This window comes from Protopterus annectens, chromosome 6.part0, assembly GCF_019279795.1.
Source record: "Protopterus annectens isolate FY-2018-M chromosome 6.part0, PAN1.0, whole genome shotgun sequence".
NCBI lineage: Eukaryota > Metazoa > Chordata > Ceratodontiformes > Protopteridae > Protopterus > Protopterus annectens.
In genome coordinates, this window is record NC_056737.1 from 428,322,247 (window position 1) to 428,339,272 (window position 17,026).

At 38.6% G+C, this 17,026-nt stretch overlaps 1 protein-coding gene across 1 annotated transcript in view; it reads right to left on the bottom strand.

Annotated features, from left to right (window-relative positions):
* SPTBN5 (spectrin beta, non-erythrocytic 5) overlaps window positions 1-17,026 on the bottom strand; it is a 1,783,454-nt gene that overhangs the window by 254,193 nt on the left and 1,512,235 nt on the right. Inside the window, exons 61-62 of the mRNA XM_044073536.1 lie at window positions 12,803-12,979; window positions 777-881 (exon numbers count right to left, since the gene is read on the bottom strand). Coding sequence (XP_043929471.1) covers window positions 777-881; window positions 12,803-12,979 — 282 coding nt within the window. The remainder of the gene's footprint in view (window positions 1-776; window positions 882-12,802; window positions 12,980-17,026) is intronic.

Consider the following 17,026-nt stretch of genomic DNA (forward strand, 5'->3'; position numbering starts at 1 on the left):
TCTGGTCATTAACTTTAGCCTTAAAACAATAGGCAGGATGTTTACTCCAGACTCATCGACTCCAAATTCGAACGTCAAAGGAATAGACATAAAGTAATTTTAATTTCAAAGGACCAAAAAGAATTGCTTGATTTCATTTTCCGTACAGCAGATGGCAATGTTGCCACATTGTTGAAACAGCATTTCTTTACATTTTTAAGACACAAGCCTGTATTTTACATTTATATTTACAAATGCCAGACTTATGTATCAAATTCTATTTGACTAGGCTGGCAGCCTTCACCCATCCCTACCAGTCTTCACAACTTCAACATATTTGTTTTTCATTTTCAGTAAATGTAGCTGCTTACTTCAAACCTTGCCTTCTAGACATTTAACTTTGCAGAATGGCTTGAAATAATGCACTCACTCGCCTCATGGTCCAGAAACATGTTTGAAAGTTCAACATAATCTCTGTATATTTTGAATATATCGAAAAAAAAATGATAAAAAAATGTAACACAACCTCTGGTGCAGCGTTGCTTACTTGAACAAAGCCTTATTTTGTAATGAAATTTAGACAATAGCTACTCTAAAAGTACATGTATATCCCAAGGGAAGGTCATTGGTGACCAGTATTAAAGCATTAATACTTAAAAGCTCATCAGACTATCAAACCACAACACCATAACTATAAAGTATTACTGTATGGGGGGGAGGGAGGGGGGGGTAGTCACTGCATATGCGTATATTAACAAAAATTTGCTTTGTCCAATCCCACTGCTTCAAAGGCTTACCTGGGTTTTCTGTTCCAGTTGAGCAAATTTGTCTTCCTGGGCTGTTAGCATCTTTTCAAAATCTTCATGGTTTTTGATCAGTAATTCAACATCCAGTAGTGAATCCTACAAATAAAGAATAATGTATTAATGTCATAGTTCAACTTTGGGGTTTAATCCCTGCCTTGATCCTAAGAATGAATGAATGCATGAGCAATTAATCACGCAGTTCAGAAATGCACTTCTAAAGTTTAAGAAATATCAGAACAATTTTAACATGTTTAGACAGACATGTTTAGAAAATATGCACTAAAGTAAAGATGCTTCAGTTCAAACATCTTCACAGATTACAGATGAAGCTGATAATTAAGCTCTCACCTTAACTATACACCTCTGAGACAATATTACAGCAGTAATAGCAATCCTGGGTATGGATTATCTGGCTTGCCTTCTACATTTGACATATTTATTGTAGACAAGTACAACACAGTTATGTAACAATATTGTCAATGAAACTTCATTTGGCCTCATTATTTTGGCAAATGATGCAAACAGCTGGTCAGACTCCTTAAAATAGTTATGTCTAGATAATACTTCAGGTGTTTGTGAACATCTAAGATATGCAAAAACTAATCTCTTTATTCTCTGGATGCCATCTACCATATAACTGAGGTACTTTCCTGCAGGAGACAGATATATATTTTTCTGTGATTTACACAATAATCTGCTCTCTGCACTCATTTTAGGCAGGAATAACTTGTTCTGTATGGCATCTCTTAATGCATCTAGTGTTTGGATTGTCTGAAAACAGGCCAGTTGAAATTCTTCACAGTTTACTGTATTAAATATAAATTGTGGAAGTTTAAAACCTCATTGAAATTTATCAGTCCTCTATAAGAAGACACTACAACTATGACATTGTCAGTTAGGTATTAAAAACGCGTATTGCTGTTACACTCTGCAGATCAGATATTGGTACTTGATGCTCGGCAAATGTTCTTGGCATTCTAAATGGGTCATAAGGTAATGCTGTGAACTGTAATTGGTGTTGTCATACGTCAAACTTCACAAATCTGTTATGAGTCTGGCAAGCTAAATGATAAAGGGAAGCATTTTCTATATCCTTTCTCATTATTCCTGCATGATGTGGGATAAAGGATTACTAGAGCAAGAAGGAATGGAGGTTGTCATGTACATCCCCAGCTTGACAAATTCATTCAAGGCCATGTAGTTCAGAATGGGTGTGAAAGACATCTTTTTGGAAAACACTCAGAACCTTAATTAAAATTATTTAGCACAGTGGGCTTGTGCGATAGGTTTTACAGCATTTTCATGAGAATCTGAACTGTGGTTACTCACATGTTCTCTCTATCTCTACTCCCTCCTGCTTACATTTCCCTGTTTGTTCTACCCTACAATTCTTTTCCACCACTCCAGACTTTCCCGGTATCTACTATGGCTGTTCACCTGCCTCTTCTTTTTAAAGTCTAAATTTCATTATCATGCTATCCTACAGCTTTTCTAAGGCATTAACACGGTTCATGTTGTTCTTATAAATGGCCATCTTCCTTAGTATTTACACACTGTCTCTTTTCTTAATTGAATTATGATGAGTTATTAATATTAGTAATATTCCCCTGTTTAATATGTAAGGAGCAGAAGATAGTACATTAGAGAACAACATAGCATCAATAGACTGACATGCTTGGTTAGATATCCACTGAGAAAGCATCACTGCAGATGTAGAGAGCCTGAGTTAATGAAATATGTTTGCATAAATGTATGAAAATATGCATTTTCTTACATATTTACATTAATGAAGTAACAGCCTTTGCTGAACTAGATTTGTTCAGATTTCAGGTTTTGCTGAATTCCAGACTGTGGTATAGTTTCCTGTGTTGCCCATATCCTTACTTGGATAGGGTGAAGCTTCTCTGTTCACCAGTGAGAGTGGGGCGCTTTGAGCAGCCTATCTGTCCCTGGAGGAGTGGTCTCAGCCCTGAAACTAGTAGCTTATTGGCCGTTTTGGGTCAATTCCTATCTCTTTCAGTTTCCCTGCTTTAAAACCCGCATTTGCAAGGTTTTGCGCCAGTATACAACTCTGCACAGCTCCTCGTGGTGTCCTGCAGAGTGATGCAGGTAACAAAGAGACCCAAGAGAGACTTTTCCAGATTTAAGTATTTTTATCTCTGTTTTTTTGCTCCGACTGCCTTTTCCCGCCTAAAAAGTGAATGTCTAAATGATCTGTGCTTTAAAAAGTTTAAATTGCATTTGCCTTCTGCTTTTTACAGTTTTTGCTCTTGTTTCATATCAATTTAAGTCGTTTTTGTATTGTATAACTGTTGTAGGCTACAAACTAAAGTGCGCTAGCCTGTTTATAGCATTTACCATGTTTTTCTGCTGTTTCCTGAAAAAAACAAACAAAAAAAAATATTCTCTTTTCCCGCCTTTGCTGAACTAGATTAGTGCAGATTTCAGGTTTTGCTGAATTCCGGACTGTGGTATTGTTTCCTGTGTTGCACATATCCTTACTTGAATAGGAGGAAGCTTCTCTGTTCACCAGTGAGAGTGGGGAGCTTTGAGCAGCCTATCTGTTCCTGGAGAAGTGGTCTCAGCCCTGAAACAAGTAGCTAATTGGCTGTTTTGGGTCAATTCCTATCTCTTTCAGTTTCTCTGCTTTAAAACCTGCATTTGCTCAGTTTTGCATGATTTTGCGCATAGCGCAGCATCGGGCAGCGCCGCTTAAATGGGTTTAAACTATTCCCGGCTCCACAAAGTCTGCTCTTCACTCTTTCCCTTAGAACTGTTCTAAATCTCAAAGTAAGCACTCTATTTTCATTCTAAAGCCCTGCAGTTGCTCGTATAAGTAATCTTATATGTAAGCACTAATAAACTAAAGCACTACACCCTCTTATACTCCCTTTAAGTACTTGGCTCCCTATTGGTCCTTTTTGATCAGTCAAAAAGTAGTTCCTTATACTATTCTGGCATGTCCAAAAGTCAGTTTTGGGTTTACTATCCAGTCCAGCTGGTGAATCTGGGAATCTTGAGGCAATGTTACAACTGCCTTATGTACACAGACCACCCTCTCCTCCTCCCAACAAGCTCAAATATATGTGAGAGATGCAACTATATAGCCAAACTGAAGGCTGAGCTCTCTCAACCCAGTACTGGCGCAGTCAGTCAGGAGGAGAAGGTAACCACAAACACACCACAAATCCAGTCTCACATAGACCTATCGCAACAGCAAACCAAACACATAAACACACAAAAACATACTCGGAGGCTCTAAATAAAAATCTGCCCAAGCAGTAGAGACCTCCAAAGCAGACTTCCAAGCAACCGCTACCCCACAACAATACCCACGTATCACATAGTTCACAAAGTCAGTGTGCCACACAGTCACAGCCCTTAAGGCTAAACAACACACCTAATACGCTTGTAATAGGTGACTCTATTGTCAGACACACTGACGTCCCACTCACCAGGCTGAACAAGGAGAAGGTCACTGTAAGCTGCCTGTCGTGTGCCAGGATCCGCCACATAACACAGGCACTCAGGTCACTCCAAAGCAAGTACAAATATGACTCCGTCATTGTCCATGCTGGTGTGAAAGACCTGAGACTTACCTCCCTGGACTACATGAAAAGAGACATAGAGGAGCTCTCTGATCATGTAGTCCAGGCTGGTATGTCCCTGACCTTGAGTAGCATCTTACCCTCACCAAGAATGATGTCACAGTATAAAGACAAAATGATCAATTTTAACAAGTGGCTAAATTATTGGTGTCATTCAAAGGGGTTTCAGTGTCTGTCAGCCTGGGTTGACATGCTTGACAAGCCACGTTGCTTTGCTAGGGACGGCTTGCACCTGTCACCCCTGGGCTTTCGAATACTGGCTAAGGCTCTTGCCACCCCCATAGTGCCTTTTTTAGGCAAGGCTCAAAAGACAAACCCACCTCCATAGACAACACAAGGAAAAAGAAACTAAGGGTAATGCTGCTCAATGCCAGAAGTCTAAACCTCAAGATGCACGCACTCGAGGCTCTCCTCAGTATGGAGAATATCGATATCTGTGCAGTAATAGAAACCTGGTTCAAGGCTTCCGAGAGCACCCCAGCATTACCAGGTTATACCTCATACCATGCTTTTCAGCCCCAAAACTTGGACTGAACCACAAAAGGAGGGGGAGTAACCATATTCATCAAAGATACCCACACCTCCAGGTTAGTGGCACTGCACGAAGCATCAGAGACCATCCATGTGCAAGTAACAGTGGGCAAAACTGCCTTTCAGTTTGTAGCCTGCTACAGACCACCCTCCCAAACTCAGGAACCCCACTCGGCTTTCCTGAGTACACTGGAGACTATGAAGGTCTCTCCAAACACCATCATATTGGGTGACTTCAACTACCCAAACATAGACTGGGAGCACTACTCAAGCCCCAATACCCTCGCCCAATGGTTCCTAGAATTTATAAGCTCAAATGCTATGGAACAACTGGTCACCACTCCCAAAAGAGGGGAAAACATATTGGACCTGATCATCACCAACATGGGGACTCTATGTTTCATACCAGCGGTATACCCCTCATTGGTAAAATCTGACCATAAATTAATCTCACTGGACATCCATATTCCGTCCCCACCCCCAGCCAAGGAAACCACGGTGAAGAACTTCTCAAAAGCAAACTTCACACTTCTCAAAACTGAAGTGAAATCCTTCAAAGCCCCCAGGCCAGTGGAAAATACAGCCCAAACCACAGAATCCTTTACAAACGCATTCTATGGACACCTACAGGAATGCATGGATTGTGCTATCCCAAATAAAACCAAGACTCACTCCTCCTAAGGTAGGAGACCTGTCTGGTGGACTCCAGCCATAAATAAGCTATACAACAGAAGGAGGAAGCTACTAAATGATAGAGCAAAATCCCAAAAAGAGAAGGCATCTCTTATTAGTACTAGCAAGAAACTACGATCCCTCATAAAATCATCTAAGGCCAGCTTCGAAAGAAAAATTGCACAAGACGCTAAAAATAATCACAAGGCCTTCTTTAGTTATGTCAGAAACCTGGGTGGCAACTCCCAGATATGCTCTGAGTTAGTGCAAAATGACAAAAAAATACACTGAACCCACAGATACTGCCAACATCCTGGCAGACAGGTTCAGTGCAAACTCCCCCCCCTTCCCCCCCAAAGAGCAAATGTCTATCCCAACAGAGTGTAGCCTCCCTAACATCACAGATGCACAGGTGAGAGCTGCCCTCTCCAAAGCAAAAAACAGCATCAATGGGACCGGACGGTGTCCCAGGCTGCATCTTACACAAGCTCCAAGAAGAACTGAACCCTCACATAAAGTCACTGTTCAGTCTCAGCCTTACTACAGGATATGTACCCAAGGAATGGTGTACAGCAACAGTAGTCCCACTCCACAAAGGTGGTGCCACAATGGACCCTGGAAACTATCGCCCTATAAGCCTGACTAGCCTGGTCTGCAAAGCTATGGAGCGTATCATCATGGAACTCATAAACAAAGACATTGGGAACCTCCAAACACTGGATCCTACTCAATTTGGCTTTGTTAAGAGCAGATCTTGCCTCTTGAACCTGGTCAACTTCTTTGAAACCATCACCAAGGCCATAGATGAAGGGAAGGTAGTCCTCACAGTCTACCTGGACCTCGCAAAAGCCTTCGACACAATACCCCACTCGGGCATCATAAATAAGCTCACCAGCTTAAATATCAACCCCTATGTCACAAGATGGGTTGCAAACTGGCTCAGGGATAGAACCCACATGGTCAGAATTGCTGGTGCCATGTCAGTCTCTAAACCAGTTACAAGTGGCGTCCCGCAAGGCTCAGTCCTGGGACCTCTCTTGTTCGGTATATATTTCTCTGAGGTACAGGCTAACATGGGAGGACTATGGCTGACCAAGTTCGCAGATGACTGCAAACTGGGTGCCATAATCGACTTGCTGACTGACACAAGCATTGTCCAAAAGGGTCTCACAGAGACGGATAACTGATGCCAGAGCCATGGCCTAAAGCTAAATGCCAAAAAGTGCATAGTCATCCCCTTTGGGAAAAACAAAGTACCCACAAATTACCACATAGGTGGTAATCCATTAAGTACGGAAGAAGTAATTAGGGATTTGGGGACCCAAGTAGATAGCAATCTCTCCTTTGACAATCACATTGCCGAAGTGGTTAGAAAGACCTTCTATATAGCCCACCTTATCACAAAAGGGTTCACATCTAGATAAAGAGAGGTCATTGTGCCCCTCTACTCATCACTCATCAGGCCCATAATTGAATACAATGCCCCATTTGGGATGTACCTTACCCGACACCTGCAGAAACTGAAAAGACCCCAAAAGTACCTCACCAAGAGGATCAAGGGACTCAAACAGATGCCCTACGCAGTTAGGCTAAAGAAACTCCAGCTCTACTCAGTTGCTTACCACCTACTCAGAGGCGATCTGTGCCTGACGTATAAAGCCATGTCCAAACCAGAATTAATGAACATGCTCCACCTCAGGAAATCCAAATCCCTTACAGACACATGCTCCTGGGACTTAAACCTCAGCACAGAAATAAATAGGACATGCTGGAGGGACAGATTCATATCCCAGAGGCTCCCCTCACTCTGCAACAAAATCCCAATCCATGTTAGGCAGAGCCCCTCAATGACCCTCTTCAAGAGAAATATTGACGAGTGGATGGGAGATCGTAGGTTTACCCCTGGGATCTCTTCTGTGTCCCTACTAGACAGAGGCACAGTAAACTAACCTTAAAAGGGCTATCTTCTGTGACCTACTATACAGAGGCACAATCAACTAATCTAAAAGGGTGGCAAAAGCCAAACACACTCTGACTAGGCTTATAAATGCCCAAGGGAAGATAGCCTAGTATCAACCTATGAACCTATGAACATTGTCATATTGAGAGGTTGCAGAAGCAGTAGAGTTAGAAAAACATTAAACCCATTCATATAAGAGATACAGAGCCATATCTATTCCTATTTATTTGAGCTACATTATATTAATATTAATATTAATATTAATATTATTCATAATTTCATGGGCAAATACTAGGTTATCAGTCTGCAGACTACTGCAAGCTTAGCCAATAACCGGAAGTCAGAATCAAACCATATACCTTGTATCTCTGTGGTAAAGAGTGAGTTACCAAAAGGTTTTTCTAAAAGGTTATGAATAATATGAAATAAATTGTATACTTTCATTAATAAAGTAGATCTTCTGCCTTTAAACTCACTCTGTCTAGCCGAGATTTAATTCTTAGCTGCTCAGATTTAGATCTCTTCAGTTGTCCCTTAATCCCCTCCTGCTTCAATTTTTCTTCCAAGATTTTTTGCTGAAGTTATTCACTTTCTCTTTTTGGACAAACATCTACAGTGATGCCTTGTTAGAGATACTCACAGGTACACTGAATGTTAGAAAAATGGTAATAAACACATTTGGGTATAAGAAATGTAGCCACAGATAAATAATTATCTAAAGTGTACTCTGCTGTTAATGTTATTCGCATAGTTTCATTGAAGTTTCTTCCGAGGGCCATGATTCCTCTTCTTTTTGAAAAAGGGTAGAAAAATTCTAGTCTTTCAATGTATTATTCTGGTTAAACTTTTCAGGCTTACATCAAGACATCTTATATTTTTTTAGAAGAAATTATGTGAAGCACAAATGGAAAATCTTCTACACGTAAGGCTCACTATACAGTGCAAGCTTTTACCCCTGTTTCTATAATTTCAGGTTTTGCACGTCTGTTCCACAGTGATACAAGACTCGTTCATCTAGTCTTTACCATAGTTCTGTTCAATGTGTTCTATGAATTCAGACCCTGAAAATATTTGCTGTTCTCTATACAACACACTTCTTTATGCATTAGATATTAGCATAAGAGTATATCTTTCTGCTTGAGGAAATCATTTTCTCTTTGCAGGCTGTTACAACAATATGACTTTCTTGTATCAGCTCAGTATGAGAAGGAAGGAAGGGCTATCTCACATTGTTTTAGTTTATTGCTTGGTTCTTGAAAATTAACTTTTGCTAATTACAAAGATTTGCTCTGAGTTTTAGTTTCTGTTACATATTTCTTAAATTTAGTGGCAGCTTAAATACAACATACAACTTTCCCTGTCCTTAAAGAGACTGAGTAAATAAGGTTTTCTTTCCTTTAAATTTTTCTTCCACTTCCTATATGTTCTGGCCAAGAACTCTTTATTCACTTTTATTAAATCTTTGCTCTTCTTTACATTCTGTCTTTTACAGTTCCTCATTAGTAAGTGCTGTTTACTTTACTGTACATTTTCAGATTTTGTTTGTTGTATTTGCTGAGCCACAATATTTTGCTTTATTTTAGGGAAGCAATTTCCTTAACTATTTCATTGTTGAGAAAAGGAGGTTGTAAAAAAGGTTCTTAACTTTATTATCAGACTGTTGGGACTTATGCCTTTAAAAGTAACTTTTATTTTTCACATTCTGTCACTTCAAATTTAGATGAAGAACATTGCTATCAATAGTCTTTAACTCTTTCAATGTTTCTTCCAACTCAGTAAATTCATCTTGTCAGCTTATGTCTGAAGCTGAGTTATGTTTTGCCTTTCATTCACATACCAGCTTACTTTGATGTGCATTTTTTTAATTTGTGCATCTTTAATATATATTCTTTAATATATATATATATATATATATATATATATATATATATATATATATACTAACATAAGCTCTATTTATTTTGCTGTGTTTTAGTTTGACTCTTCTAAAGCTGCTCAGGCTGTTTCTGTATCTCTTTCATATTTTTAAATTCTTTCTTAATTTTTAAGTCTCTTTATTTGGTGATTCCAAACTTTGTGATACTCAAACACAATGGCCTTAATTCTCTGTTTTAATACAGCCACTTGTGCACTTAAACTTTTAAAGTTCACTATATATTTTACTGTCACTTTCATTTTTAGAAACCATCTGTTTCAACTTTACTATTTATTCTCTTTTCTTAGGTGCATCACCACCTGGCTGTTATTGAAATTCTACCCTCTCAGTTAATTCTTTAACCTATTCTTGCAGAGCTGAAAAGCCTTAGAAGGCTATCTCATTTCATGTTGTTGCTGGTTAGACAATGAAAAGGCTTCCACTACCTTTTCCACCAGCTCCTGCATTTTAGTAACACAATGTAATTTTAAAAACAAATTCTGTTCTTAAGCACATTTCACTATATGACTCACTGGACCACATGTTTGTGAAGGCAATGCACTCATATTTGAACCTCGTAGAGTTTAGTTTCCCATATGCATAGGCTCATCAGATTTATAGGTTCATAGGTACTTACTAGGCTACTGATCCATAATGATCTTTAGAACCCTAGCCATACACCTCCATGAAGTTTTTAGCTCTTATAGTTCAAGTACAAATAACCCAGAGGTATGCATAACATTCATATGCTTCCCCTATCCTTGAGGGATAAGGGTGTTAAAAAGAGTGAATGTGTGGTTACACAGGAAAGAAATTTCACAATGCACAGCCTTTTATGTTGCAAGTCTCTAGTTTAACTCCAACAGACAATGATTCATTTCACTGCCACAGTGACCTACTTTTTTGCTAGAACAAATCCCATCTGGGGAATGAGTTATTCTTTCTTTTTGTAGTTATAACAGCTCCTTAGTTTGAGTAATATAACACTTAGGAAAAGTTGTTTTTTATTTATGCTTCTCATATAGTTTACCACAGCTCACTAGAGATAAGTAGTCCAAATAACACTCAATAAGATTTAGTGCTGTGAAAAATTTCAACACTAAGCAACTGCTTTTTATACACTACAGATCACTTACTCTTTTGCTTTCACTTCTCAACAAACTGAGATTATAGTTTCCTACTCAGTTCCTAACTAAATGTAGCATCGACAAAATAATGCATTTCACAAACAGTACAATTCTGAATGGGCGTGCCTTCGTTGAAGGTTGGGCGTCGGACTGGCACCTCGGCACCATAAAAAAATCGACTGCCAGTCATTAGCTGACCGGAGTTCCGCTGTGGTGACCCCTAACAGGGAAATGCCAAAAGAAAAACAACAACAACAATTCTGTCTTAGCTTTAGAGCATGTATCATAGCAGTGATTTTTTATTTGCTTTAAACACAGGACAATTTACACAACACACACACACACACACACACACACACACACACACACACACACAAACAAAAAAAGAAAGCTGGTTCTTGTTATCAGGCCAAACTCTGAATCACCTTCGGCAACTTGTTAAGATTCAACTTTGTATGTACTGTAAAGTTACCAGATTTGAATTTGAGTTTATAACCTTTTTACTGTACATGATTTTCTAGCCTTTCTCCCAACACAGAGTTCATTCAAATGCAGCAAAACTCCCACAGTAGCCTTTCTTGTTAGTAGTCTACCCTTTTCCTGCAACAAGATTATTTTCCTTCCCTAGGTCAGAGTACTCATTTTAGCATTTTCAATTACACATTTCATTGTCCAGGTGACTTAGTTGTAACCTCTTGAGTCCACTGCATTGGAAATATGATATCTCACTCTCATGAGCTCTCCTGAGTTCTTACTAGCTTCCAGCTGATTTTTTTCTCTAGGTCAAGGCCTCAGTAAGCTATGTCACTAGACTGGTGAGACTGTCAAGCACTACTTCAACAGCAACTGTTCTTTCTTCCGCATCTGTCCTTTTACACACAGGTGGGTGTGGCTTCCTTCACTCTGGACATGTGTGTAGAAATCTCCTCCCACAATGCTGAAACAGCAGTCTCATGTGTTGCAGCACACAGCCAATATATATATATATATATATATATATATATATATATATATATATATTTGCAGATACACACACACACACACACACACACACACACACACACACACACACACACACACACACACCCACACACACACACACACACACACACACTCACACTTTTATAAACTCAGCACAAAGAAGCAGGTGGATGGAAATCAAACAAAAAAAAATCTTTGAATGCTTATAAATGTAAGGGATGAGAACACATTCAAACAGGTCTCAAAGCAATACAACAAAACTATAGGCTACAGAGACAATCAGAATATCAGATGGCAAGTGCTTTCCTGAGGTAGATCATATATCAATTGACAGTATGCATATGCTTAACTTCTTTTTTTTTACTTCACCTATGCTTGAACAGTTTTAGCTTACTGCATTCATGCACCAAAAGGAAAGTAAATAAATTCCCCCTAGATGAAGTAATCTTGTACTCAGTTAACAATATTAAATAAATCAACTTTTTTTTTTCAAGCAGAGGCCCCTTTCCTGTGTGGCATCTAGGACCAATTGTCCTCCTTGTTCCACATCTGATAGTCTCTACTGATCTATGATGACACTTTTCGATGTCTGCACATCAAAAGTAAACCTCTTCCTGACAACTTGCATTGATGAAAGAAAGTGGTTAGGAAGAGTCAACTATCTTTAAGAAGCTAAGAGCTGCACAGAGATAAAGGCTTCTGCTGCTATTGAGGCTTCTACTAAATCTGTTGCTCATGACACTAGGGACTTACAGATTTGCAATTATAGGTCTGAAAGGATGTTTCCCCTAGTTTGGTTGCATGGCAGCTATTTTTTAAATAGAAGACATGCAGAGCGGTAACCTCTAACTTCCAATCTCTGTCTCTTTCCCTATCTCTCTCTCTCTCTCTGTTAATTTCACAAGGACCTTTCTATCATTCTTGTGACATACGTTATGCCTAGCAAAAGAATCATTATCTTTCGTTGATTCTACAGTAAGGTTTTTGCAGTTTCTCAGTAACAATAAAAGGAAGAAAAGCCTAACAAAACTGTGTATGCGATATCAGTTACAACATACAACAGAATTACAGCTCATCTACACAAAACTAGTCTCTGGTTGCTACTATCATGGAGTTATGGCCTTCACGCAAATCCCAAAAGGTTTCACACTGGAATTTTATATTGCCTGTTCTTTCTACTTTCTTTTAGTGTTTAAATTGCTAAATTGTAAAACAAAACTCACTCCACAGTTTGGATCAGTAAGTAAAGACTCTCTGGTGTTTAACCAGGACTCCGCTTGTTCCAGATCTCTGCGCAATAACTGAAGCTCAAGGACTCCGTCATACAGCTTTCGCCTCATCTCTGAGCTTTCTGTCACTTTCTTCATTAATTCTGCCAACTCTTCTAGCTTTTCTTCAATCTGAAGAAGAAAGAAAGAAAAACGTCTCAGATGGCAGATCTCAGTACTGTTGCAAATGTTTAGAATAACTGTAAATACTACATTAATCTGCAACACTGTTCATGTTTTAGTTTGCTTTATAACACATCAGACAATGCTATCAACTATATTTTAATATTTTAAGTTTATCAAAACAATAATTGCACACTGCTTATCAAAATTATATCAGTTATGAATACAAGCATCACTGATATAGAAATTAAAAAGAAACACGAGATCTCGCAGAATTTGAGCTGTTACTGCAGTTGTGGAAATATTCTTTGTAATTTCTGTAACATATACAAGGACATATGCAAAGCATCTGTAAATGCAGTAACAAAACTCAAAAAGTTCAAACAGCTTGGAGCCAAATACTAATATATAACACTTTACTGAAGTGTGCCTTGATGCATGGGCAGTCTTCCAGTCAATAATGATTTCTGCAAAGGTATCCAGAAAGGGCAGTAAAATGGAAATGGATTGTAGCTTGGTAATGTCATGGTCTGAAGCATCCAAGAACAAGGTGAAAGCTATACCAGATGGAGGAAGCTTCACACCATAAGACATGCACAGCAATCCGCAGTCAAAGTCAAAGAATGTCCAAAGTTCTGTCGGGGTTGAAAACTGATGCAATTCCTGGGTTCCCTATTAATGACTTGGCCTGTAACAGCTGGAGAAAGACAACTGTAGATAATGCCAACAGTAAAATTACTGATCTGGTCCTGCTGGCAGATAGAGATCCAATGGCAGTTAAGAACGTCTCAGTGGCTAATACCAATTTGGGATGGGGGGCCTCTAGAATGAATCTGCAGACTTTTTTTTTTTTGTAAATGTTGGATTCAAAAAGTTATTTTCTAAGGTCAGAATATAGACTAGAACACTGGATAAGGGGCTTCTGAAAATAGTGTTAAAGGTCAACTTAGTATCTTGATGAGGAAAGTACAGCTGTATGGGCCCCATTATTGTAACAGTAGGTGTTCAAATACAAGGATAAGTGATGTGGGAAATACAAATTATATTGGAAATATTACCACAGAATACTGTCAGTCTCTAAGCCTAATCTACAGCAGTTAGACACATACTGAGGCATAAAACTGCAGTCTCATGTGGTAGTCATTAGAGTTTGACTATGAAAGAAATTGTATTCATTACTGGTATGCTGGAAAATTACAAACAAAGCTATCATATTAAAAATACTTCTGGAGAGGACTTAGAAATCTGTGCCACAGCAAAGACAGCACACCAGTATAAATACTACAGTTTATATGCTAGCACAGTGTAGTGGACCTCTAACAAACTGGCCATAGAGGAAGAAACAGCATCAAGTATAAGATAATAGTATAATAATCAAACAATACAATATAAACAATACCTTATACAAAGTTAAAGATATATTTGGCCATCAGACTCAATAAAACTGCATTGAGAGGGGGATAGAAGGAGGGAGCCTGCTTGCAGGAGTGATGTTATCATATAAATATGTACTATTATGCTCTGCATATTCATACAACTATACCATGTTGATTGTAAGAATCATTGCTATAGGAAATAAAGCAATTCCTTATCTTACAGTAGGGACTGTATGGTTCATAACATACCAGAGAGGGCACCAAAGTAGATTCCATTCTTTCCCCAGACTGTATATTCAGCTTGTAATGTTAAGAAATTGTTCCAGTCTTCCATCAATACAACATCTTTATTCTGCAAGAAGCATCTGAAAGGCCACCAAAATAATACAGGACAACACACATCCTGTGCATGGACTGTTTAAGCATCTGGAATTGGGTGGGGGATATCTCAGCATCAGCTGCAGGACTACAAGATTCAGCAACAGTTTCTACCCTACAGTGATTAGACTTCTGAACTCGGGCACTAGTCCCAGGGGCCTGGACACATCATAAGTCAATTATTATTTATTTGTACAATATATACTTACATATACTCCAAGTAAGTGCAATATTTATTTATTATATCCATAGTCAGTATTATTTAACTCACTCAAGTGCAATATTAGACAAATAACTTAGGCATTTTAATCTGTAGTGTGTTTTGTTTTACTTTAAATAGAGCAGTTAATTTAACTCAGAGAGTGTTGGTAAATGTCACTGCACTTTCTAGTGTGTATTGGGAGTAGTATTGTATTTGTTAGTTATGTTTATTCCTCTATTTGTATGTGTTGTTTCACTTTCCTTTGTAATCTCAAGAATTGAGCTGATGCACAACATTTTGTTCAGGCTACACGTATGTAGTTCTAAATGACAATAAACTGTACTTTGACTTTGACTTGAACGGATATCTAATTTGTAAAAGAAAAAATCGACTCAAACACTTTAGTCAGATTTTGAAGAAGGCTGCTGTGGTACAAGCTGACCCTTAAGGAGGCGCACTAGTTCTGTGTGTTCATGGAGAAAAAGAAACTGTAAATTTCCTGAATGGCTTGGAGCATCTGTGGAAAATCTGACTGGATGAAAGGATTATAGCACCAAGTGCAAATGGATTTTTCAAAGGAATATAAAGTGGCTTCTACAGACCTGGTTGTCCCACTGAACGCTTTACTGGAGTAATGTATAGTTGCAATCAGATCTGACTAAATATACAGTAATGGTATACGTTCTTAAGCAAACTGTGTAAAATGCAGAAAGATGAAATGTTTACTTTAAAGGCTAATAGTATAAATATGGAAGAGAGCAGGCGTATATCTGCACCATGACTCCAGGGATTCTAACAATGATATCCTCAGTAAGGTTCATACTAATACAAACATCACAGTAAATAATTTCAGGAATTTCTGAAAGCCAAGAAGTGTCACAATGCACATTGACAGTACCCAAGTATAGACCCCTTTTTGAACAAACTCTGTGCGTATTACTGCCATGCACATAGCATTTCACACATACAACATCCAGTTAGACTGGCAGATTGAACCCTCCCTAGTGCACAGTTATCCACACACATATCAAAGTACACATGACCCAGACTGAAGTGTACTCAGTAAGAAAACATGAATCATTCAGATTCTAAACAGCAGAGACTCAAACAATTCATCCAACTCTTTGCAGACAGCAAAAACAAGGCTGTACGAGCAATATGAGGATCAAGAAAATCCAGCCTGGAGAACCAAACCAAACACAAGGATAAAGTCAAATACATGAATTAAACCACCACACACAGTCCCAGAATTAACTCTGCTCATCATAGTTAATAGGTTTTAAATGAATGAATCTGAAGAACAGATGCTGCCAAATATTGTTCACAATTAGACAAGACAAGAAAAGATGCACACATTAAACTCTCATCAGAAGCCAATCAGTGCCAACTTGAACTTCAAAATATGACAGGGATTCCAAGGATGAACCAAATAGCCCAGGGCAAGATGAACTAGTGTAACAGAAAATGTCGCCATCGCAGACCTACTGCTGAACCAGCCACTTTTTTTTTAATTTTAGGATATATAAAGAGGTTTACTGAAAGAGACATGTCAGGGATAACATATTAAAAAAGAATACAAAGAAAGTTGCAAGACTAAGGAACAGGGCTGAAAGAAACAAGAAATGGAAAGGCTGTAATGGAAGCAGCAGGGGTGGGTGAGAATTCAGAGGCTATGGTCATAATGAATTGCGAACAGATCCAGACAGATCCAGCTGTATGGCAGGTGTGTGCAATTTATTAAAGTTACTACTGCTTGTTTCTGCTTTCTAAGCCTCTTGGAAGTTTACCAATACTCACTCTGTGTTCATTCAGAGCAGAAATGGAGGAGAAAGAACCTGGGGAACCACCATCAACATGTGCATATACATGAAGAGAAAAAGACTACCCTGACATATCAAAGTTAGATCAAGATAAAGTGAATCATAAAACTTGGAATGGCAAGAAAACACAAGTTATTGGGTCAGGTCTGTCAGTCTGGAAAGGCAAAGCCCAGCTATAACGTTAATTTAGTTTGTAGATTCAAGGAAATTTATAGGCTAACACATTAGCACCATAAGACAGGAAAAGCTGTTATTTTGTTACATCTATATCGCTGAGTAG